Source organism: Adiantum capillus-veneris, chromosome 14 (assembly GCF_014529385.1).
Source record: "Adiantum capillus-veneris isolate H3 chromosome 14, ASM1452938v2, whole genome shotgun sequence".
Taxonomy (NCBI): Eukaryota; Viridiplantae; Streptophyta; class Polypodiopsida; order Polypodiales; family Pteridaceae; genus Adiantum; species Adiantum capillus-veneris.
The window spans coordinates 54,183,250-54,210,185 of NC_140944.1; the positions used below are offsets into that span (position 1 = coordinate 54,183,250).

General features: G+C 39.4%; 1 protein-coding gene across 1 annotated transcript; it reads left to right on the plus strand.

Moving 5' to 3' along the window:
- The first annotated feature begins 19,401 nt into the window (after window positions 1-19,401).
- On the plus strand, window positions 19,402-22,097 carry LOC147442387 (uncharacterized). Its single transcript, XM_086529651.1, has one exon. It carries the CDS (start codon window positions 20,128-20,130, stop codon window positions 20,812-20,814), a length of 687 nt encoding a protein of 228 aa, XP_086385777.1. The 5' UTR covers window positions 19,402-20,127; the 3' UTR covers window positions 20,815-22,097.
- Window positions 22,098-26,936: the final 4,839 nt, after the last annotated feature.

The window sequence follows — 26,936 nt, forward strand, 5'->3', positions numbered from 1 at the left end:
CTTCTTCTTCGACAAGGTCTAGGTCCAGAAGAGGATTGATTACCTTTTTTGAGTGCTTATTTCTATAGGGAAACCAGGCAGGTTATTGGTAAAATACAACTTGTTCACAATATTGGGTAGAGAAGTGAAATAAAAGTCAAGATCCGAGCTATCATGTGTATGAATAATGGGGTAATTTAGCTAGGAAGGTACTAAATTCTTCCAAAAGCTTATCCTTTTCTTTTTTGGAGAGAATCAGTAAAGAGAGCCAGTCATTGATAGAAGTTGTGTTTAAGACAGATATAGAGTGGGTAATACTAGCTTGTTTCTCAAAATCAAGAAAATTTTTGTGGAATTTTATTGGACCTTTAAAACAAGAAATTATACATTGGGTACCAATTGGTGGAACAGGAGTGTCTTCTTCTATACCATATCCCAAACAAGTGAGAGATGGGATCCAAAAAGCCTGAATCAATCACCATATATGTATTAAACAAAAAATTTAAATTAGCATACTAGTATTAAGTATTCTCAGTATATGATGGATACCCGACCAAAGGTATCCCGAGAAATTGTGTGTGTGTTTGAACTTAAAATCCCATCACTTAGAATCATATATCGAGAGACTTGAATACTGTTTGCAAAAATATTTTATATAATATAATTCATAATTCATTACAAAATTCTCTGCTACATGACAAAGTAGGAGCTTAAGCCGAAACTCCTATCAGATGGGAGCAGGGATCTTTACCTGCCAACCAACCACAAGTACAATTTAGTTAGAATTAATTTGTACTAAATAGGTGACAGGTATCCAAGAAATCCCCACTGCTTGTTATTGCTGTCACATCCCAGAACCCAACCATACTCCTAAGTATAGATATTGTTTACTTTAGCCTGCCTATGTAAATATGGTCTATTACGGTCTTTAATTAACATTTTTTTGGGTTTACATGGTTTGGTGATATGGTCTCTAATTGCTATTGGTTTGGTTTCTTTGGCCTATTGTGTGCTGCCATGAGCTTGTCCCGAATTTGTTGTCGTTTAAAAGTGTCCTGAGTGATGCACATCCTAGCCTTTTGCCTGTAACCCTACTTATTAGCAAATAATTATACACATGTGGTTACTATCTTTGTTTAGTAGACCTAGTTGTTGCTTCATTTATTGATTCATCTATTTGAATCCCTCTATAATATGGTATATAAAGCCATTTTTCTAATTTGTAAAAATGTCTATAGCATCTTGTTTTTTCAAAAAAACCGAAAGTAAACAATGCTTTTTACCTCACAGGAGGTTGTCATAACTTATGTATGTATAATCTATATTCATTCTTGCTCTCAACTATAATATGGTGTTTTTCCTCAAAATACAAGTCGTAATGCAACTGCTTTAATTAAAGTACATAAAAGGCCATAAGTGAAAGTAGAACTCTATGATTGTATAACCAGGTTATTGTATTGTCATCCGTGTTACTCTTCTTGTTCGTGTTTATTTGTCCAAGGTTCTGAAATCTTGTCATTGCTACACCCTTCAATCAATGTTTCTTATGTTAAGTATTAGAAACTGATTATCCCTACATATTATCTCCATGTTTCACTTTCAATGTCACACCATGCGTATCTACTGCTGTATGCGTACATGTGATCAAATAAATCTGTGTGCAGTTGTTATATACATGCTTGTGTGTATATTTATGTGTGTGTAGTGAAAAAGCTGTGGGTTTTTTAGCTATTCCCTTCTTATGCATGTACCTTTTTATGTATTTTGAAATATGTGTCTAAAAAAGATTTTTCTCATGCATCTCTAGCTATGTGTGTGGTATGTTAGAGACCTCAATCATTTCATGTGTATACGGTTTGAAAAAAACCTATTGTGCTTGTACCAAGTTATATAAAAAACCATATTTAACTGTGTACGGAAAACAACACAGTTTTACCTTGTTGTTCGATGTGTTTGGAAGCTTTTTGTGTTGTTGTTAGCTACCAGGATTGGTGTATGTAGCCGTTACCATTTGTGCTGATGAGAGAGAGGGATTGTGTTTCACGCCAAGAGCTTTTCTATTGCCATGGCTTGTGCAATATGCCAACGAGCTTCTTTGAATGCGGAGAAGTACGTGTGTGTGTATGTGCTTGCAGATAAGGGGTTGTTGCCCTTGCATGCAAAGAGCCCAGCGTTTGTTTTTCTTGCCCGCAAGTGAGGATACGCTAGCAACTGTTATGCGCTATTACTTATGTGCTACAGATATTCTCTATCGCTTGCATACGATATGCTTACTCTCAGAAAGTATGCACACTGCAGAGTTTTGGGCTAAGCATTCTCTCTCAGTTAACGCTTCCAGTCTTTTATAAGCCATCTGAAATACGGTGCCTTAACTGGCCATGTGCACCTACTTCCCTCAATGCAAGTGTAGCCACTCACCGGCTTGCTAAAAGTAACTTCTTAGCCAGTTAGGGTACTCCCATTACATTAAATCCAAGTCAAATAAAACAATATCTTTGATACAAGTATTTTGCTTTATTCAAAAAAATACATTGTTTTCATGTCCCCCATCCATTATTTTACAAAGAAAAAAACCATATGGATTTTAAAAAAAAAACTTGAACAATTTGGAGTCTCTTCCGCCTCCAATCCTTGCTGTGTCACTCATCTCCCAAGGCAGTAATTGCCTGTTGTCACATTAACAGATTAGTAACCTGTCTTCAAAGCATGTCCAACTTTATTTGTTATTTGTATATGTTACTGGTACTGTACATTTTTATATGTACTTATTATGTGTGTGCGTGTGTGTGTGTGTGATTGGCAAGGAGTGATATAAGTATACCAAATTCTGTATGTGTGTGTGTGTGTGAGAGAGAGAGGGTGTCTATGTGTGTATGGTAAGAGAGAGACAGAGAGAGAGAGAGAGGGAGATATAGGGAGAGTTGAAAGTTCCATAAATGTAAAATCTTAAACTGGAAGAGTAATCCCAGCTTGATCTTGGTACTTCATTCACGTGTATTGTGTATGGTACTAGACCCCTAGAGATCCCAGTGTGGACGCTTTTCTTTGAGAAGCAAAAAACCTCGGGCATGTATTATGTATGGTAGTAGACCCCTAGAGATTCCCAGTGTGGACGCTTTTCTTTGAGAAGCAAAAAACCTCGGGCATACAAAACAAGTACACACGGTCTAATGATTTTGAATTAATGTGAAAGAAAGAAAAATGAAGAAAATTTTAAAAAAAGGTGACAAATGACAAGAAAAGAACTTCCATTGAGCTTAAAGTGAAAATTTCAAGCTTTTGTTTGGAGTTGAGAGAGCTAGTTAGCTAATCAAAGTTGAAAGGCACAATTAGGGAATCTTGCATTTATATAATTTTCCTAACTTAGCTAGTACTAGAGTAGTTGTTTTAACCATAGTCATAGATAACTAATCGATAGACTCATCCAAATGCCCAGAACTCTTGATTGATTATTTTAAGAAAATTGCAATTTGTTTGTCCTTGAAGGCATTATAGAATTTCATAATTATTTGCATTAATTATTTGTCCTTGATGGCATTGTAGCATTTCATAATTATTTGCATTTATTATTTCCACATGTGCTTTACATTCTCCTCATGCTTTATTGCCATATAATTCAGCTTACTACCTTATCAAAATTTTCTTTTGCAGGCACATCCTTCCTCGAACATTTACCTCGACATGGCTTTGTCAGGGACAACAAATATTTGAAAGGGGAGAGTGTTGATGTGCGAGCATCAACGACATGCAATGTGCTTCCATTGATGTATACAGACATGTGTATACGTACCTTTCTTGTATATACGAGATCTATGAGAGTTCCAGCTTGTATTTGTGAGCCTAGGCCTTTTATGCACGTTTGAACTTCTTTATATGTCAAATTCTACAATGTGAAGCTCACTCTTTTGAGAGCTAGGGTGGAGAGTAGAGAAGAGAGGTGGCTATGGAGATGGAGCTCCCCTCTCACATTGTAGCTAGCATTGGGTTGATAATGCAAATCTATTTGTATCTCTATGCTTCTCTCCCATGTCTCTATGTGTTGTGGTTCTTAGACTTGTGATTATTAGTCTCTAATTTCATCTAAGCATTCTCTCCTCTTGCTAATTTTCTCATGTGTTGTGCACTTTCTCTCCAATGTGTGTGCTCAATTAGAGTGTGTATGTTGAGGTAATGGCATTGCATTTCTCTAATCTTGGCTTCCATATTAGAGTGTGTATGTTGAGGTAATGGCATTGCATTTCTCTAATCTTGGCTTCCATATGCTTGTGTGTGCATGATTTTGTGTGTGAATGTTAGTCATTAGTGATAGATTAGCATCATTTCCTTGAGCTTGTGAGACTTGAGTGATGGATCGAGGTTGTTTGCAAAGAGCTTCCCATCTCTTCTTGCATTCCCTCTTCTCTAATCACTAATTCCTACTCTCTCATTAGAATCCTCAATCCAACACATTTGGTGCATCCACTCCTTCATGTACTAGTCGGGTTCCGATCCACTGGATTGACATTATGTAGGTGGGTTGTGTGTTTTGCTACAACCTCCAACATGTTGCTAACCTAGAGCTTAGACAATGGCACTTGCAAGTTCAAGAGAGGGTTGTTATAGGCTTATGCCATGGTATCAACTCGGGTTGTACACCTTAAAGAAAATATTCATATAAAATGCGCTCAAAGGGTATTAAAAGAACCCATTTACTTACATGCTTAAGATAAAAACATGACCCCTTTTTCTTAAGAAACTTACGGGTTTTTCTCTAAAAGCGATTAAAAAACTACTTTCTCTTTAATATAATCCTATTAAAATTTTAAAATTATGGCAATTAATTAACGCAATCGTTTGAACTCACATGGTACCTTACATGTCTAAGAGGTGAACCCCCCGAGCCTTATCAATCCTTCCATTGAAGCATTGAAAAGCTAGATAGCTCTAACATGGCATAATAAAAACTTAAAAACTGCCCATGCCCAATATCTTCCCAAGAAATACTATTTGTTTCTCTTTGATGACCCTAATCATTCCCTTAAAGTGGTTAGTCAAGGGAAATGGGTGAATACAAATACCCCTCTCTCTATCTTCAAATAGTGTGAGGTTTGTAACCCTAGGGGTCCTAAACCTACTAAAGTTCTTGCATGAGTTGATTTCCCTAATCTCCCTGTTGAATTTATCCTTGGGTAAAAAATAAAGGGAGTTGTGTTGGCAGAGTTCTTGGCGAAAGATCTAGGGTAGGGATCAATCCCAAATGGGACTCTCAATTGCTCATTAAAGTAGAAGCTAAGGAGAATCTTAAAACCTTTATTCCAATCAGGGACTCTCAGGATAACTCTCTCCATGTTGTTTATAAGAATCTCCCCAATGCATGTTTTGATTTCTTGAAACAAGGTCACTACACTAAGGATTTCCCTGATTTAAGACCCTATGTCCTTCAAGAAGAGCTTGTCTAGGCCTTTTTAAAAACTAGACTCTTTCCATCCTATTTCGAGAAAGAATTCCCTGAACACTCTAATCATGAACCTACATCTCCCTCCCTTGCCTTGCTAGAAAAGGACTAGGTTCAAGACAATAATGCTCCTTTAGAGAGCCCTATGGACCACGCTAGATGTATTTCCTTCTCTTCCTCTTCAAATTTTTAAGATGTTATTATCCCTAACACCTAGAACAAGGGGAAGCTGAAAGTTGAGATTGATCTTTTTTCTTCACAACTTCAAGAGCATGATAATTTGATAAAAGCTCGTCAACTTAGAAGAAAATAAATCCATTGACAAATACATGGCCCAAGCAAAGAAGGAAATATTACCTATGCCTCTACCTACTATGTACAAAAGGAAAAAGGAATCATCCACCAATTATCCACCAAACCAAGTCCTCCATTGCTCTGGCCAAATCCTTCAAAACCAGCAAAAAATAAATTGTCCCCATATCAAGGATTTCACTCTAAAGTACAAATATTTGATCGACCAAATCAATGATCAAGCCATTAAAAATTGGATTATTGATGCTAATATTAAATGCAATTTTATATGTCTACAAGAGATTAAAGTTATTGGGCATAATCTTTCAACCAGTCTTCAAAGATTGGGTGGATCCTTCAAGTGGTACTTTGCTAATCATTTGCATGGAAGAGGGGGAGTAGCCCTAGATATTTCAAAGAAGTATAGTAATCTAGTCCTATAGGTTCCCAACTCCAATAGTGAAAATTGGACTACAGTCAGCTATCACTTTTGATAGCCCTTTCAACTACGTTTTGGTATTTGTGTACGCCTTCAATCTTTGAAAGGAAACAACTTAGGAAGACATTTCTAACCTACTTAGACCTTGTACATTTGCATAAGTTTTTGATATGGTTGAGAGTATACATGATAGGTGGAATGAACTAGATCAATTAGTCAGTGGAATTGAAAAAAAATAGCAGGAGTAGTTAATTCTCAACCTGAAACTATTGGGACTAAAAGCAAGGTTAAGTTGGTGGAGGTACAAAAAAAAGACCATTGTTTTTTCCACCTTATTGGTATCAATGAAGAAGTAGAGATCGGTATTGTTTTGTAGTTTGTTTCAAAACTTGTTTATGTTTCTTCTTTCAAAGATGTATCCAATGATATAAAATATGGTAAGTGATTTCTTTTGGGACTTTGATAAATTGCATTGTAAAGGTTTGTCAAAGGTACTTCCAAGGACACTCAATCTTGTACAAGCAAACCTTGCTTTCAACCTTGGATATTTTGGAAGGCATTGGTCTCACTTGGAACAATAAGCAGAGTGGTGACAACTTGAGAGCAGCTAGACTAGACAAGATATATATGATCTCTTATCTATTGTAGGTCTATTGATATGTAAGATTATGTAAGGACAAGGCACGCTTGATCTCTAATGATGCTATTGTGGTTTTCGAACTACAAAAGGATTAATGCATGTTTAAGGCAGGATAGCCTAACTTGGACGAGTCTCTGTTTTCCTTTGAAATTGTCAAGGAAAAGGTGAAAGAGGATTTTGAACCTTCATTTAATAAATTTACCTTAGCCTTTAAGGCCTGGGCTGACTTTTCACAAAAGATAGGCTAGAGACATTAGAATTAACGAAAGAATGATGATTAAATATTAGATTTTTGATCGTAGTAATCCTCCTTCTCTCCCTTTGATAGAGCTTAAAGGTCAACTTTGAGAGGAAAAGCTCCAAGCTGCTAAGGCCTCAATCCTATATGGACCAGAGATTTTTGGTTGGGAAATTCGATAATGAGATAAGAACATCTTCAACTTTCTCAAGAAAAAAATAATAAAGGATTTTATTTCTTTGCTTAAGAACAAGGATGGAATTGTGGTGGAATCTCCTCAATAGAATGTGAGTATTGCTAAGGAATACTTTCCATGCATTTTATCATCCCCTCCCATAAAACGGGCTAACCACACTACAATCGAAGCCACTATTTCTAGAATAAGAAACAAGAGTGTGCCAAATCATGTGGTAATGGTGCCGTATCAGCCCGATGAAGGGTGAGATTATTGACACTATCACTTCTCTCAAAGTTGGAAAAACTCCTACCTTGGATCGTATGTGCAATACATTTCTTATAAGTAGTACAAATATTTTCTTACCGGCCCCTCATCTCTTAGCCACTTGGAAAGAGGAATGTAGACTAGGAGCTCTTCCCTATCACATGTATGACTTCTATCTACAAGTATTTTCTTTGTCTCTAGCTAGAAAATTAAGCCCTATTATGAATTAGATTATCTTACATGAGCAAAACGGATTCGTAAAAGGAAGGTTCATTCTTGATGCTACCATTTCTTTGTGGGAGTCCGTTGAGTATGCTCAAGACAATGAGCAAGTGTTCAATTTCTTTATAATTGACTTTGACAAGTCTTATGACAGAATTGAGTGGGATTTCATGTCAATCTCTTTCTCACCTTGGCTTTGGAAGGAAATTCATAGGTTTATTCAAATTCTATTCGGTTATGCTTGTGCAATAATCTCCATAAATGGTGAGTTGACCGATGTTTTCCCTTTGAGGAGCTCTATTAGACAGGGTTGTCCCATAGCTCCTCTTCTTTATTCCATTTTCTCAGATTCTTTGGAATGGCTTGTCCAAGATACTATGATTAAGCGTCTCATGAAGGACATTAAGATCCCTATCCAGATAAAGATCTTTTCTTGCAGTAGTTTGCAGATGATACTAACTCTGTGATGTCTAATGATTCTTTATTTATGGAACATTTTTAGAACTGCTTAGACATTTTTTCCTTGACTAGTGGTTTAGTCGTCAATCATGACAAGAATGTTTATAAGATTTCTAATGGAAAATCACCCCAAATCATTTCACATACTGGAAGCGTATCAATAGCACATGGTCCGACTTTCAAATTACTAGGCATACCTATATGCTTTAAAGTCATTTCAATCAGACATGGGACTGGGTGGTCTCAAAGTTCAAACAAAAGATTATTGAATGGCAGTCCTACTAGACATTAGTCTCTCCAAGATATTTTGACTTCAATCATTACCTACTTCCTTCTCTAATTTTTTTTTTGTCTTGAACATTGGAGTCCATCTAAGTAACAACTTTTATAAAAAAACATTACCCTAGCTAGAAACTTCCTCTAGGGAGTGATATTAAGAAAACCCAAATACCCAAGGTTGCATGGGATATATGTTATCTATCTAAAGAGAAGGGAGAACTAGGTCTCCTCAACCTAGAAGTAGTTTCAACCAGGATGGCTACCAAATGGGTTCTCGTAGCTGCTAGATCAATTGACAAATGGGCAAATTTTCTTAAAAGAGACATCTTTAGGTTTTAACTTCAAAATTATAAAGCTTGGAATAATATGAAAATTAGAGATTTTTGGTGTCTCTAGTCCCTTTCTTCCAATGTTGCAAGATGTGGAAAGCTTGTAACACTATCAAGCTCAATTTGCAACCATCAAAGGATTTTAAAAATAACCACTTGTCTTTCTTGTTGACTCTTTCTAGTTTGGAGTCTTTGCACCTAAGGCTAAAAAGGGACATATAGGAAAACTCATAGATGCTTTAAAGCATGTGTTAAGGCCTAGGGGCGACTTAATTAGCAAAGGGAAGTTGAAGACTGCTCACTACTCAGTTGGAGTGGAAAATCAATTCGAGCTCCAAGCAGTGGACCTACAGGTTAAAGTGCTTGTGGGCCTACCCAAATGCCAACAAACATAGCACCATGATGTGGGTTATCATCCATCAAGGAATTTGGAATGGTGAAAAAGCTTGTAGAGCTGGAATTAGTAATGGATTGTGTTCTGGATGCTCTACATGTACCTAAATTGAAGATTGTGTTCACATATGGTTTAACTGTAACATCAAGAAGCTTGTGATTCATTTTCTACAAAGGATCCTTTCCCAAAGTGAGGGCTATGCCTTTAGAAATCCAAGATCTTATCCTTGGAAATAGTAAAGTTCTTGATGGGCCACTTTGAAATAGCTGGAGGAAAATCATCATTTGGTTTATATAGCTCCAAAGAAATGCCTATGTGTTCAAATAGGAATCCTATTCTAGCTTCTCAAATATGACTTGCAACAGTCTTCTCATGAGTTGTGTAACTTAATCTCTGAAGCCCCTTTGGAGTATATGTCTCTCACTTTCATTAAAAAGTCTACTAGATGGCAACAATGGAAGTTTGTTGTACCTAAACATTTTCACTCCTCTAGATATAGGATGAGAGATCTAGTTAACTAAGTTTTGTTGTCTTGGGGCAATTCCACCCCCAACCTGTGGGATCCATGTACTTTTTACTTGGCTGTTTAATTTGATTTCCAGTCTCTTCGAAAGAAGAAGTTCCATACTTTAAAGAAATAAACTTCAATTCGATGAAGAAATTGCACAATCAGTTTTTGTAGCAGCACATAACAAATTTTTATCATTTTGCAAAATTATAACTATACATTGAAAACATCTTCAATTCCTTGTCAAATATGTGAATCAAATTATGTATAGTTGCCAAGACAAACAATAGGACAAAAGTCTTGCATATAACAATACTTCAGAATATGTTGTTTGTGAGGATGAAGCTATCCCTAGGGGTCCACCTTTCAAAAATTATCTATATTAAGTACATTCAAGAGGCAAGTATGTGTGCCCAATCTTTGCAAGCACGTCAATTAAATTGAATCTGAGAAGATGCTTAGTTTTTGTGAAGGATAAGGCCCAAAAAGCATGAGCGTGGCGTGTGTAGAGAGAGAGACGGAGAGAGACGACGTGTGGCAGGTCATCGGGCAGTGGATTTTTTGTCTTCGGATACTGTTCGATTTTCTCCTGAGTGCAGGTGGGAGGGGGGACAGGAGGCGTGCGCCGAGCAGAGGCGGACAAGGGGAGAGAGCAAGAGAGACACAGCGCAGCTCTGTAGGGATCCACGCGATAGTAGGCACGTAGGGTATGCAAGGGTAGGAGTGCGCAGGGAGTGTACTGAGAGTGTGTTTGTTTGCAGGTACGTGGAGTTGGTTCGGAGGTAGGCACATCGAGCGCAAGAACAGAAAGATGGAGGAGGTAGGGGCGAGAGCATCAAGACAGGGCACAGCGAGGAGATGTTGCAGGAGCGGGAGCTCCTTGTGGAGATGGCCGTGTGCAGAAGGGCGAGACGAGGTGCATGCAGGAGATGATGCCGAAGTTGCTTGGAGAGAGCGCCACGTCCAGGAGGCGGAGACCAGGTCGCTTGCAGACAACTTGGCGCGTGCACCGCATGCAACCAAGACCTTGCATTTAATTGTTAAACTGCAGGCGAATCTTCCCAACTAATTAATTAACTAAAGCATCGTAGACCCAGTATGGCAATCTTTTTTTCATTTCTTTATGTAGGAATTTCAGTAGATCCTCTTAGGTTTTTGAGGGTCACGTGGAGAGAGAGAAAATGTGTGTCGATGGCAGCGCAAAGACGTTCAGAGGAGGATATTTTGGTGATTTTTGTGGAAGTGGAGCTATTGCGAGCTAGAGGATAACAACCTGTGGTCCGTTGTGCATGCCAATACCGGACAGTCTCCATGGCCTAGGGAGCAAGCACCATTCTGTGTGTGTGTGTGTGTGTGTGTGTGTGAGTGTGTGTGTGTGTGTGTGTGTGTGTGTGTGTGTGTGTGTGTGTGTGTTTCGTTTATGGACTGCTGGAAACTTGGGGGACTGTTGGAGTCGACAGTGGAGACTGGGGCAGATGCGGAGGAAGGGTTGCATCCGAGAGGAGCTGGGGAACGCAAGAGAGAAACAAACCAACTTGTTAGATGGATCTTGTGATGAGCGTGAGTAGGTAGATGTACAACTACGCAGTGCAACATGAGGAAGGGCCCTTCGTGGGTGAGACATGGAAGACCTGCAGGTGATCCAGCAGGGCAGTGAAGAGGTAATGGCGAAAGGGGACGTTTGTTTGTGTGGGAACGGGCAAGGAAAGAGACCTTATGGTTTTCCTCTTGGTATCGAACGGAATCTTGACATTTAATTAATTAAAAGGATGAGAATGGACAAAGGAATCTTGACATTTAATTAATTAAAAGGATGAGAATGGACCCAGGTATGAATATATAATTCAAGAGGCAATTTATAATTTTTCTACACACGTTCTTCCATATATCGAATGAATGCTATCCCTTCATAAACGTGTAACTTTTTTTAAGTTTTCAGCCTTTTAAATCCCTCTTCTAAATGTAATTTTGTAACTACTAGAAAATAAGAAAAAAACCCCTCATGTGATACACTTAACACATTTTGAGATGGACCACCCGAGAGGTCATCATCATACTTTTGAACAATAAATGGATTACAGTGTTGTGGAGCAAAGCATATTTTTTTAATTGCACAGGGATGGTATCTTCTTTGCAAAAATGACAAGGAGTTTATCATACTTTTTAATTCTGCAAACCAAGTGAGTTGATAGTTTTGGTAGAGGCAGACGGTATCTTCAAGCGAGAAATGATATGGAATAAATCATGCTATGCTCGAGACAGGTTGGTAGCACCAAAACTGAGGTCATACCGTCATAGCAGTGTTAGAAAAAAAACCGGGGTACAATGTATTTTAACCGGCTAAAATCATAAAATCCCGATTAGATTTTGAGGTTGCCTTGAAGAAAACCGGCAAATTTACACAAGTTTTAGTGTAAATACCGGCAAAAGATTCAAATTTTGACCTAAGAATCGGTAGAATTTCAAGTTTGCCCTTGTTTTTAGGAGACATGCATTTTTCTAGCCTTGGGTCACAGCCTAGTTGATTGTAAAGTTGAGCTCATAAGTGATGGAGGAAGTGAGGTCATAGCCAACTAGTTGATGGTCAAAATTGAGGCTTGAGCTCATAAGTGATGGGAAGGATTGCAGGAACGTGTTCTAAAGGGCCTAAAAAATCAATTGAGAAATATGAACGTGCTAAGCGTAAAGCCTTAAAGGCACGAAGGCCCAAATAAAATAATGAATGGGCGTCAAATATAAAACATAAAAGCAATGGCATGCACTGCATTGCTCGATGCTCTGATTTAGAGCAGGATTTTCAAGCGTATGGTTCCCTCTTATCCTCTTGGGACAGCATCACTAATGGTGATAGCACCTCCAAGCTAATGAATGGGGATGAATTAATCCCATCGATAAGCAATGGCATGGAGGGCATATACAATGCCTTTGATTCACTAACTCCTTTTGATCACATGATTGGTTCCAATAAGTTGAACTTAAACTACTTCTCTTGCTGAGGGCATGTTTCCACACGGGGGGCGTAAGTGGCCCGCCCTTCTGCCAATTGGCACCAAGAGGGTTGTCACGACGCTCTAACAACCCGGCCCAATGGGGCACATTTTCCTTAGGCATTGGCCCTGGAAACTAAGTCCACAACTTCGTCCCTTAAAACTAACTTCACAACTTTGTCTAAGCTACAAGCTAATATATCAAAGGGCTATTGGTTTCAAGGTCCACCACATGCTCCACCATTTGTTCAACGTTGCTTCCATTGTGAGAAGCAAGGGCTACTTGTACATTGGTGGAAAGGTGTTTTGGTTTCAAGATCCACCACTTGTCCAACCTTGCTTCCATTTAGAAGCAAGGGCTGGACAGTAAGAAGCAAGGTCCTCTAGTTGTCTACCTTGGGTATTGAAATTAGAACTAGGTCCACCACTTGTCCATGCTGCACTCTAATATAGAAACGTTTCATTGGTTTTAAGCTCCACCATTTATCCAACCTTGCTTCCATTGAAATAAGGAAGGGCTACTTGGACATTGGTAACCAAGGTCCTACAACATCTCACCTCGGGAATTTGCCAGTAAAACTCGCTTCACCACTTGTGCAAGCTACACTCACATATAGCAAGGGTATCTAGTTTCAAGAACCACCATGTGGTCCACCACTTTTCCAACCTTGCTTCCACCAAAAGAAGGAAGGGTTACTCAGGCATTGGGAAACAAGGTCCTATAGTAGTTCACTTTGGGAATTAGGCACTCAATAATAGGTCCACCACTTGTCCAAGGTACATTGTAATATAGTGCGGGGTTGTGGTTTCAAGATAGACCACTTGTCCAACCTTACTTCCATTGAAGGAAGAAAGGGCTACCGTTGGACATTGGCAAGCAAGGTCCTACAATAGGTCTCGACAGATGGCATTAAAACTAGGTCCACCACTTATCCAAGCTATGGTCTAATGAAGAAAAAGGGTTTTGGTTTCAAGAACAACTAGTTGGACCACCACTTTTTCAACATTGATTCCATTGCTAGCTTTTCATCTACTGTTGTATCACGGGTGGTTTAATCACAATATCTAATGCCACTTGTCCAACCTACCTATATCGTTTGCATGTTGTAACATGGAGAATTTAAACTTGAGATCCCCCACCAGCCTAAGCTAAGCCCCATTGATGCATGTATAGAAACAAGGTCAACCACTTGTCCAAGCTAGACTTGATTGGGCTCATCGCCTTGAGACTAAGTGGAGTTGAAATGCTTATAACCCTCATGTATTTGCTAGATGAAAATTATACTTTTTTGTTCAAAGGGAATTTATTTATGACTATGAACTTGACAAGGACATCTTTTTCACTTTCAGGATGTATTTCAAATTTGAGGAAGAAGTGCATATGATACTTGATGATAATTTTTTTGGTATTGGTTGTGTGTGTAGAACAGGTCTAAATCCCACTTGTGGGGGTACAAAGATAGGACCATGTAATGTATCTATGCAAGTGGAGGAATCCTTGAGGGATGTGGTTTTACCTTTTCCTACAATGGAAACTACATCTCTCCACGGTTCATTATGGAGTGCCATTCGATGGACTAAGATTCTCTTGAAATCTTTCATAATAATGATAATTTAATTGACAAAAACAACATCCATAGTGGTGAGGAACAAGGGAATCAACTAGTTATAGATGCAATACCTATAACAAGCCTAGAATTTGAAACATTGATTCAATAATCTTGGAGAAATCAGAGAGTCCTATTAAAGGATGACACAATGATGCAAATTTTGAATGAAGGGACCGTCTTATATGTATTTCCACATGATTATGTCAACATTCAACAACTTGGTTATATTTTTGTGGGTGTGGGTATTAAAAGGGAAAATGCAACCACTGAGAATATGGTTGAAGTCGGTAGCATCACTTTGCTAAAGTGGCCCATCAAGCAAACAACAATGTTGAATGGGAGCCCATTACAACGCTTTGTTCCTATTGATGGTATGCATGCTAGATGTGAGGATGTATCCAACGATGAAAATGTTGGAAAAAATTCAAGGCATGGGCTATCAAAGAAACCCAGAAGTTGTTGACTTTTCACAAAAGATAGGCTAGAGACATTAGAAATAACAAAAGAATGATGACAAAAAATTATATTTTTGATTTTCATAGTATCTTTGACCCTAGTAATCCTCCTCCTCCCCCTTTGCTAGAGCTTAAAGTTCAACTTTGAGAGGAAGAGCTCCTAGCTACTAAGGCCTCCATCATATGGACTAGAGAGTTTTGGGTTGGGAAATTCGATAAGCGAGATAAAAACATGTTCAACTTTCTCAAGAAAAAGAAAATAAAGGATTTTATTCTTTTCTTAAAAATAAGGATGGAATTGTGGTGGAATCGCATCAAGAGAATATGAGAGTTGCTCTGGAGTTGTTAAGCAATACTTTTCATGCATTTTCCCATCCCCTCCCATAAGACAGGCTAACCACACTACAACCAGAGCCACTGCTGCTAGAATAAGAAAAAAGAGTGTTCCAAAGAATGTGGCAAAGCTGCTGGATAATTCCCACAGAGGGTCTTATGAGTAGTATAAATATTTTCTTATCCCTCATCTCTTAGCCACTTGGAAAGAGGCATGTAGACTAGGAGCTCTTCCCTATCACATGTTTAACTTCTGTTTATCAAATTATTTCCTTTGTCTCTGGCAGAATATTAAGGCCTATTATGCATCAGATTATCTTACATGGGCAAAACAGATTCATAAAAGGAAGGTTCATTCTTGATGCTACAGTTCCTTTGTGGGAGTCTGTTAAGTATGCTCAAGACAATGAGCAATAGTTCATTTTCTTTATAATTGACTTTGGCAAGGCTTATGACAGGATTGAGTGGGATTTCATCTCAATCTCTTTCTGATATTGGATTTGGAAGGAAACTCATCAAGTTCATTCAAATTCTATTTGCTAATGCTTGTGCTAGAATCTCCATAAATGGTGAGTTGGCCGATGTTTTCCCTTTGAGGAGATCTATTAGACAAGGCTATCCATAGCCCCTCTATTTTATGCCATTTTCTCATATGATTTGGAATGGATTGTGCATGATGTTATGCTTAAGGGTCTCATGAAGGGTATTATGATCCTCTGTTTGGATAAAGATCTTGTCTTGCATTAGTTTGTAGATGATAGTAACTCTTTAATGTCTAATGATTCTTTAGTTGTGGAACACTGTTTTGGAACAGCTTAGACATTTTTTTCTTGACTAGTGGTTCAGTCTCATCAATCATGAAAAGAATGGTTCTAAGATTTCTAATGGAAAAGCACCCTAAATCATTTCAGATACTAGAAGCCTATCAATAGAAGATGATCCCCACTTTCATATTACTAGGCATACCTATCTGCTTTAAAGTCACTTTTGGTCAGAGATGGGACTAGGTGGTCTCAAAGTTTAGACAAAATATTATTTGCTTTAAAGTCTCTCCAAGATCTTTTAAATTCATTCGTTACCTAATTCCTTCTCTAATATGTATTTTGTCTTGTTGGAGTCCAGCTAAGTACCAGCTTAAACAAAACATTACCCTACCTAGAAACTTCCTTTAGGGAGGTGATATTAATCCAACCAAAATACCTAAGGTTACACGGGACATATGTTATATATCTAAAGAGAAGGTAGAACTAGGTCTCCTCAACTAAGAACTGGTTTCAGCCACGATGGCTGCCAAATGGGTTCTCGAAGCTGCTACATCTACTGATTATTGGAGAACTTTGCTTAAAAGAGACATATTCAGGTTTTAACTTCAAAATTATCAAGCTTGGAATAATATGTAAAACAAAGATATTTGGTGTCTCTTGTCCCTTTCCTTTCAATTGGATCTAAACTTGCTGCGTGATGTGGAAATGTTGTAACACTATCAAGCTTAATTTGCAACCATCAAAGGATTTTTTAAATAACCACTTGTCTTTCCTGTTTGGATTCTTTGCACCTAAGGCTAAAAACGTACATATATAGGACAATTCATAGATGCAAAGAATATGTTAAGGCCTAGGGGGACTTAATTAGCAAAGGAAAGTTGAACACTGCTCACTCTCTCCAAAGGGAGTTCTTCATTTCTTTATCTATAGCAATCTGCAACTGACGTGGAAAATCAGTTGGAGCTCCAAGTAGTGGACCTATAGGTTTAAGAGCTTGTGGGCCTAGTCCAATGCCAACAAACATAACACCTTGATGTGGGTTATCATCCATTAAGGAATTTGGAGTGGTCACAAAGCTTGTAGAGCTGGAATTAGCAATGGATTGTACTCTAGATGCTCTACATGGTTTAATTGTAAAGTCAAGAAGCTTCTTATTCATTTTCTACAAAGGATCCTTTCCCAAAGTAAGGGCTATGTCTTTGGTAATCCAAGACCTTCTCCTTGGAAACAATAAAGGTCTTGATGGGACACTTTGGAGCAGTTGGAGGAGAATCATCATTTGGTTTATATGGCTCAAGAGAAATGCCTCTCTGTTCAAATACGAATCTTCTTTTCCCATCTAGCTTCTCAAACATGACTTGCAACAGTCTGCCCATGAGCTATGTAACTTAATCTCTAAAGCCACTTTGGAGTATTTGTCTCCCACTTTCATTGGAAAGTCCACTAGATGGAAACAATGGAAGTTTGTTGTACCTAAATACTTTCACTCCTGTAGAATAGGATGAGGGATCTATTTACCTAAGTTTTGTTGTCTTGGGGCAATCCCACCCCCAACCTGTGGGCTCCATGTAATTTTTACTTGGCTTTTCAATGTTATTTACACTCTCTTCCAAAAAAGAAGTTCCATACTTTAAAGAATTAAACTTCACTTCAGTGAAGAAATTGTACAATCACTGTTGTAGATAACAAATTCTTGTCATTTCCAAAATTATAACTTTACAATGAAAACATCTTAAATTCCTAGTCAAATATGTGAATCTTTATGTCCATGCCAAGACAAACGATAGGACAAAAGTTTTGTAGACAATAATATTTCAGAACATGTTGTTTGTGAGGATGAAGCTATCCTTGGGGTCCACCTTTCAAAAATTATATATACTACAGATAAAGGAGGAGGGAATTCCCTGCCCCCCCCCCCCTGCCACGCTCAGTGTCTGCTTAATCCGGCGCCCTCGCAGTAGTGGCCTCTGAGCCAAACTGAGACAGCGGGTCAGCAGAGCGCAAGACTCGATGCGTGCAGGCGGAGAGAGAGAGAGAGAGAGAGAGAGAGAGAGAGAGAGAGAGAGAGAAAGAGGCGGCGAAGCCGCTGGCCACACTAGTCTATATTAAGTACATTCAAGACGCATTTTACAAATTTTCTACACATGTTCTTCCATATATCAAACTAGTACGGCCGGCCGCCTTTGACGGCCTCTCTCTCTTCCCCCTCTCTCCCTCTTTATCGCATGCAAAGGAACTTGTTTTTGTTTTGGACTTTAGCCTTCAAGTCGCAGATTGCGACACGTGTAAAGGGCTCCCCCTTCCGCCATATTATGTTAGTGGATGACTCCTTTCCCTTCATAACATGTAACTTTTTTCAAGTTTTCAGCTTTTGAAATCCCTCTTTTAAATGTAATTTGTAACTACTACTTAAAACATTTTGAGATGGACCACGAGAGAGGTCATCATCATACTTTTGAACAATAATGGATTACAGTGTTGGGGAGCAAAGCATATTTTTTTAATTGAACAGGGATGGTATCTTCAAGCAAAATGCATGACAAGGAGTTTATCATACTTTTTAATTCCACAAACCAAGTGAGTTGATAGTTTTGGTAGAGAGAGACGGTATCTTCAAGAGAGAAATGGTGTGGAATAAATCATGCTATGCTAGAGACAAGTTGGTAGCACCAAAACTGAGGTCATAGCAGTGTTAGAAAAAAAACCGGGGTACAATGTATTTTAACCGGTTAAAATCATAAAATCCCGATTAGATTTTGAGGTTCTTGAAGAAAACCGGCAAATTTACACAAGTTTTAGCGTAAAAACCGGCTAAAGCTTCAAATTTTGACCTAAGAACTGGTAGAATTTCAAATTTGCTCTTGTTTTCTTTGGTTAGGAGAAATGCATTTTTCTAGCCTTGGGTTGAGCTTGGGTTGAGCTCATAAGTGATGGAGGAAGTGAGCTCATAAGTGATGGAGGAAGTGAGGTCAAAATTGAGGCTTGATCTCATAAGTGATGAGGATTGCAGGAACGTGTTCTAAAGGGCCTAAAAAATTCATTTGAGAAATATGAACGTGCTAAGCGTAAAGCCTTAAAACGTTAAGGAATTTTAGAAAGGGTCTGAATTTGGGGCTTGGCCTTTGGCTCTTTGTGAGTGTGGTGTGTGTGTGTGTGTTTTTTTTTTTGGGGGGGGGGGGGCTCAGAAATAAGTGGCATGGGGTCTTCAATGAAGACCCCGCCATGGGATTCACAGACGTGAATTGCACGCACAAAAGCAGAGGCATGCTCGGCCGTCGGATGCTTAAAAAGTAAACTCGGACATTCGAGGTGCAAACTCGAACAAGCATAACTACACGTGAACATATATCCATTTCATCGAAATGAACACGCGTACCTGGTTAGTTCACCAGCCTACCGCATCGCCCATCTGAGTTCAAAACCTCGGGGGTGACCTGCCATCGTTTGATTTTTTCGCCGTCCGATCGCCTCGAGATCCCCCCATCTCTCCATCCGCCGTTGATCCCATGGCGGGTCCGTGCCATTTAGTACGAGGGGGGGGGGGGGGGGGGGGGGGCGGGGGGGGCAATAGAAAGTATGGATCCGAGGACAACAAGACCTTAATGCACCATCAAAGTCCAACTTTGAATGCGGCGGCCTGATGGCCTGCAATCCTCTGTTTTAGGAAGTGCTGACTTTGGCATTGAAATGAAGCTTTCATCAAAACATTCAACCCATAATTCTGGTGATTGTACTCACAAGGTACAGCTTTGTTGTTCTGGTTATTATAAAAATCACTATATAAGAGACTTTTAAAAGAGTCTCGCGCTGATATTGAAAGCCTAATCATTTTTAGTTATATTGCTTCCCTCTTATACTCCGTCAACAGCAGCGGCTCTTTCCCTCTTCGTTCAACCAGGCCTGCATGTATTAGCTTCTAGGCCCATAATCAGCTGTACTCAATCCTTTCTTCTATTCCATTTAGCATCAAATTGCTTGCGCTAGCATTGGTTATCTCGACGACCCACTTCCTGATTTCCATCGCAAATTCTAAATTAGCACTCAATCACCCTTAGTTCACTTCCGTCAAATTGCTTGTCTTACCGCTGATTTCCTGGCGACAACCCACCTTGTTATTTGCAGTGAAAAAACTTAATTCACGTGCATACTCCGTTAATCTGGTTCCATAATTAGTATATGGGTCTGCAATCTTGATTTAACTACCCCTTAAGTACATCTTAATCCCATCAAGCGTCTTTCTTACAGGGTTATATAATATACTCTATCTTGGATCTTAATCTCCGCATCATCAAATCCTTTATAATTCAACACAGGTATTTCAGATATGGCTCCCAGGAAGGCAATTGATCGAAGCTCTGCATGTAGCTCTTCTCAAACCTCTGTAACTGGTGGACACATTTCTCAAATGCTTAGCTCCTCACACTCCGTAAAGAAGCGGCAGCCCATTGTGCGAATTGTGCAAGTGAGGCCTCCAAAGGTCATCAATGCAGACGTTGCAAGCTTTCGAGACATTGTGCATCGCTTCACAGGGCATCAAGTTGAGACTTGCGAGAAAGAAGATACTGGATGCACCACAGAAAGCAAACAACAGACAACAAAGAAAGTAAGCATCCCAAACAGTAGTAGTGCCATTAGCTTGGCTACCTCACCTAAATCTACCTCTTCCTCTCCTTCTCCTTCTTCTTCTTCTTCATCTTCATCTTCATCTTCATCTTCTTCCTCTGATGCTGAGAACCTCCATACTAAGTCACCAAGAAGTAAAAGCAATGGCATGCACTGCATTGCTCGATGCTCTGATTTAGAGCAGGATTTTCAAGCGTATGGTTCCCTCTTATCCTCTTGGGACAGCATCACTAATGGTGATAGCACCTCCAAGCTAATGAATGGGGATGAATTAATCCCATCGATAAGCAATGGCATGGAGGGCATATACAATGCCTTTGATTCACTAACTCCTTTTGATCACATGATTGGTTCCAATAAGTTGAACTTAAACTACTTCTCTTGCTGAGGGCATGTTTCTACAGGGGGGGCGTAAGTGGCCCGCCCTTCTGCCAATTGGCACCAAGAGGGTTGTCACGACGCTCTAACAACCGGGCCCAATGGGGCACATTTTCCTTAGGCATTGGCCCTGGAAACTAAGTCCACAACTTCGTCCCTTAAAACTAACTTCACAACTTTGTCTAAGCTACAATCTAATATATCAAAGGGCTATTGGTTTCAAGGTCCACCACATGCTCCACCATTTGTTCAACGTTGCTTCCATTGTGAGAAGCAAGGGCTACTTGTACATTGGTGGAAAGGTGTTTTGGTTTCAAGATCCACCACTTGTCCAACCTTGCTTCCATTTAGAAGCAAGGGCTGGACAGTAAGAAGCAAGGTCCTCTAGTCGTCTACCTTGGGTATTGAAATTAAAACTAGGTACACCACTTGTCCATGTTGCACTCTAATATAGAAATGGTTCATCGGTTTTAAGCTCCACCATTTATCCAACCTTGCTTCCATTGAAATAAGGAAGGGCTACTTGGACATTGGTAAGCAAGGTCCTACAACATCTCACCTCGGGAATTTGCCAGAAAACTAGCTTCACCACTTGTGCAAGCTACACTCACATATAGCAAGGGTATCTAGTTTCAAGAACCACCATGTGGTCCACCACTTTTCCAACCTTGCTTCCACCAAAAGAAGGAAGGGTTACTCAAGCATTGGGAAACAAGGTCCTATAGTAGTTCACCTTGGGAATTAGGCACTCAATAATAGGTCCACCACTTGTCCAAGGTACATTGTAATATAGTGCGGGGTTGTGGTTTCAAGATAGACCACTTGTCCAACCTTACTTCCATTGAAGGAAGAAAGGGCTACCGTTGGACATTGGCAAGCAAGGTCCTACAATAGGTCTCGACACATGGCATTAAAACTAGGTCCACCACTTGTCCAAGCTATGGTCTAATGAAGAAAAAGGGTTTTGGTTTCAAGAACAACTAGTTGGAGCACCACTTTTTCAACATTGATTCCATTGCTAGCTTTTCATCTATTGTTGTATCACGGGTGGTTTAATCACAATATCTGATGCCACTTGTCCAACCTACCTATATCTTTTGCATGTTGTAACATGGAGAATTTAAACTTGAGATCCCCCACCAGCCTAAGCTAAGCCCCATTGATGCATGTATAGAAACAAGGTCAACCACTTGTCCAAGCTAGACTTGATTGGGCTCATCGCTTTGAGACTAAGTGGAGTTAAATTAATGCTTATAACCCTCATGTATTTTGCTAGATGAAAATTATACTTTTTTTTTCAAAGGGAATTTATTTATGACTATGAACTTGACAAGGACATCTTTTTCACTTACAGGATGTATTTCAAATTTGAGGAGGAAGTGCATATGATACTTGATGATAAAAATTTTGGTATTGGTTGTGTGTGTAGAACAGGTCTAAATCCCACTTGTGGGGGTACAAAGATAGGACCATGTAATGTATCTATGCAAGTGGAGGAATCCTTGAGGGATGTGGTTTTATCTTTTCCTACAATGGATACTACATCTCTCCACGGTTCATTATGGAGTGCCATTCGATGGACTCATTAGGGCCAAAAACGACTCAAAAAGGGTTGTTTGTTAATCTAAGGATTAAAGAATAGTCCAATAGTTATTTGACACGTATACAAAAGTATGGCACTCTTGTCTCCTCTATTGTGGGTTTTGGTGGTCCTATTTTGACGGAGAACCGCTAAATGTCTTGATCACAAGGCTGAAACTGCTATATTTAGGTGCTTTCGGCTAGAGAGCTCATTAAATTTACGGCTCAAAGCAATGAAGTCTCGTCTTTTATTCTATTTTATATTTCACAAAAGCGTTGTCAAAAGATACGAAATCTATGTCAGAAGGCTCTCAAAACAAGAGCATTAATGACAAATCACCTACTTTTTTCAAACGTATACCTTTCTCGCTCTCTAGTTTGTGAGAGGTTTTAGTTCTCTAGTTTTCGTCTATACTTTCTTTCTTCTCTAATCTCTGGGTTTCCATGGCGTCTTTTGCACGTCGCCCTTCACATAACATAACTTCTTGTGACTTTCATAACGTTAGAGATGATGGTCTTTGGAAGTCCATATCTTTTCGTGTGAATGACTGGGTAACAATGCTTCCTTCATGCAAAGGTGTACACAGAGTGAAGAGAACTAAACACGATAAAGTAAAAAACCATTGGAAAGGTCGTGTTCTTGCTTTCAAAGTGACCGACAATGGCTGGCTAGCTAAGGTGCAACATGTGTACATGGCCAAGGATATGGTGTTAGACTGGGAAGAACATCCCACACTGCATTCTTACTGTAATTACAAAAAAAAACTATTTGATACAGTGAATTTTTTTCATTATCCTATTGTTTTTCTCATTTTTTGATTCCATTCCAGATATATTTCCTTCAATAGCTGTGGAATGGCAGCCTGTGGAGAGTCTGAGTGGGACGTTCAAAGCAATGCATAAAGGGATTGCATATGCTATGTATGATAACAAGCCACCTTCCTTTTACAAAAAATGGATTTGTTTGTCTATTTTGCAGAATACAAAGTTCCATCACGAGAAGGTGCATATGGAGAACTACATCAGTTACCCGCTCCCACCATAAGTTCACTTGATTGGGAAGCTCCTGATGCATGTACTATATCAAGCTTCAAATCCAAGATTAAAGAAGACATCCTTAAAGCTATGTCTCCGGGCAGGATATCAAGAAGGATTAAAGTTCAATGGTTCTTGCCTATACATGTCTTTGTGGCATGTTTCAAAACAATGGATTTGCAGAAGACAAAGATGATGTGGCTTAATAGAAGACTTTCTATGACTGAACTTGATAATGTTCTTGGAGACGGATGGAGCACCAAAGAAACTTTCCATATTGGTGACAATATTAGTTGTAGAGTAAGCCCAAATTCTATGTCTATCTCATATCAACTATGTCGTCAATCATTAGTTCTGGGCTACGACTATAGGAGATGGAGAAGCAAATTAGGTAGCTGGGTTCCTCTCGACTCTGAGGAAAATTGTCCAGAGTTTGAACTAAAGGTCACAGTACATCCACACACCGAGTATAGAAGCCTGATAGTAACAACAAATTGGAGACTAAATGATGTTAGAGAATCTCTTGAGTTTCTTGATGAAACATCTCCCGAGTATAGATTCAAAGTGGATGAAATTGTGGTGAGAACAAGGATGGAGAATTCAACCTCTTGCATCACATCCCTTCCCCCAAAAAGAGTTGTATTTGAGCCACTTGAAAGGACTTGAAAAAACAAGTTCAATATTATAATCATTTTGCAAATATATTTATCTTTTCTCTACTTATGTTGTTTTAAACTTACATGACATCATGATACACATTTAAGAATTGACAGTTGGTATTAAGTAATTGAAGTACAAAATTATGAATCACCAAAGGGTATATATATATATGTTCATATGGACAAAATGAACAAAAGTGTACATAGCTTTTGTGGACTATTCAATCATGAAATTCCACTTTTCTTTTTGCCTGAGAGGATTCTGCATCCTCAGAGACCCTTTTCCTTTTGTGTTCAGAAGGGGGTGAAAGTTCAGGAGTGGGTGGTGGTGGTGACTTGGCAGGGGTTGGTGCTTTGGACCCCTTAGGGCTTGGCAGGGGTTGGTGCTTTGGGCTCCTTAGGACTAGCTGTCTTGGGTGATTTGGCAGCTTTCTTTGACAACATAAATGGTAGCTTGAAAGATGAGCTAGGTGCCTCCCCCTTATTGTTCTTAAGCGTACGACGCTTTTGAACCTTGAATTTCAATGGTGAGTGGAATGGATGGCCCTTTGTATCTGCTCTTTTTTTTGCAGGGCTCTCAGTGGGACTCTTTCCCTTGGCAGTCTTCTTAGTGGGACTCTTCCCCTTGGCAGGGATCTTCTTTTTGGTAGGACTCTTCCCCTTGGCAGGGATCTTCTTCTTGGGACTCTTCCCGCAGGACTCTTCACCTTGGTAGGACTCTTCTTGTGATCCTTTTTCTTTGTATGAATCTTTGCAGGACTTTTCTTCTTTTGATCCATTTTCTTTGCATCCAAACCTTTGGTGGCTCTACCTTTCTTTGGTGGCAAAGGAGAATCTGGATCATTTGGATTTATTGATCTTTCCAAAGCCATAGAAACAGCCTTCTCTCTCACCCACGTGACCCAAGACTCTGGATAGTCATGCAACTGAAAAAAATAGAAAAAGGAACTAAAGGACATGACATACATACATAAAACATCAAAATAAATACATGAACCACACTTACAGTGAGTGTAGTCATCCGGCACCTTGACTCAAGATATCTCCATGCATTTGCAAGCACCCTCCATCCACAAGATGTTGAGTCTATCTGTAAAGGCACTTTCTGATTGTAGTACTTGAAAGCTTCTATATTGTAATCCTTGTTTGTGGTACTCAGGTGACCAACAATAGGTTTGGTAGCACTGCAAGAAGACATTGAATCAAAAACCTACTAATAGAAAACAATGGGCCATCATCAAGCATAGATTATGCTTCATACTTACAGTTTACTTTTCCCATGGATACTTGACAATGAATTCATAAATATAATATCTTTCTCCAAAAGATTGAAGATAATAAGACTCCAATGTCCTCTACAAAATAAAAAACAAATTAGCTAAGAATACCACAAAATGTCAAAAATAACATGTAAGGAGTTAAGAATTACCCTTCAACATAGGGGTATAATATGTAATTGCAGGTCAGCATGTTAAAATCATCAAAAAAACTTGAAAGGGTTCCTTGTTTGTTGAAAAGGCACTGTGTCACTAGAGGGTCAAGTATGGCAATTTGCATAGCTAGAGCCTCTGGAAGATCCCTCATAAGACACCTGGAAAAGGAAACACAAGCCACAATGAGCCCCTTGTGCCTGTTTGCCATGCACATGCACATTATAATAATTAGCAAAGCAACACACCTAAGAGAGATATAGAGCACAATGTCACCAAGCTCAATGTTGGGATTTACAAGCATACTTGTGTCTTGAGGGAATATGTCCAAATATGCCTCAATATCTCCAAACAAGGAAACATCCACCACCATTTGGCCTGTGACTTTTTCATAAAGAAGAGAGTTGGATGCTCTTAAAAATTCAGCTTGCTCTTTAAGGATAGCGTCCTCAGATATCATGTCTTGCTCCCTCTCAACTTCCTTTCCTGCTTTAATATCCTGAGACTTTCTTGTCTCGTATTCATGTGTAACATCCTCAATGACAACCCCAGAATCTTTCTGCTGCCTGGAAGGAGGGATGTTTAAAATTTGGAAGGCTCTAAGATCCTCACTAGAAATGAGCTCAAGAGCCTTATCAAACTTGTACCTTAGCCTTGACACAAGCACAAAATCTTTGCTCATAAGTGTGACCCTGTGAGAAAATGTAGCTATCATTCATAAAGTCTATGAGAAAATCCTCAGCAGCTTCCTGAAGGCACATCACAGCTTGAGACTGCCACCTCACCGAGACAAAATTTTTGATATTCATCATGCTTACAAGTCTATCAGATATCTCTTTCACAACCCTCATGAAAGAGAGCTTTGGAATTAGTAGAGAAGTAGAATTTTGTGCTTTCATTATTTCTCTTAGGGACTTCACCTGATAATTCAATCTCTTTCTGGCATTGGGCCCCTGACGAGGTTGTGGAGGGGGTGCTTTCTCTGCATCTTTCTCAGCATCACCTATTTCTAGATCGGTTGGGGCTTGGTAGACCTTCCTTGCAGTTTGCTTAGTCCTGGCCATTTGGGTACAAGAACACACCACGCGACAGAGGGGTAGGCCACAACCTTCAAGATGTTTCTATCGCGCCGTGTGTGAAGAGAAGGATAACACAACGCGATAGAAGGCTGACAAAAGCTGTGGAAAGCGTCGTATGTGACCACCGAAACGTGCGAAAAGAATATCACAGAACTGCCTGTACGACGCGATAGAGGGTGCAACCACACCCTAGAACATTGCCGTATCGCGCCGCATGCGAGGTGAAATCTTTAAGCCGAGAAGCCCCGCACGACGCGATGAGAGCCCCACCCAGCAGTTGCAACATACGCTTATCGCGTCGTATGGGAAGCCATGAATATTTGGAGGTAGAGACTACCACAACACTGT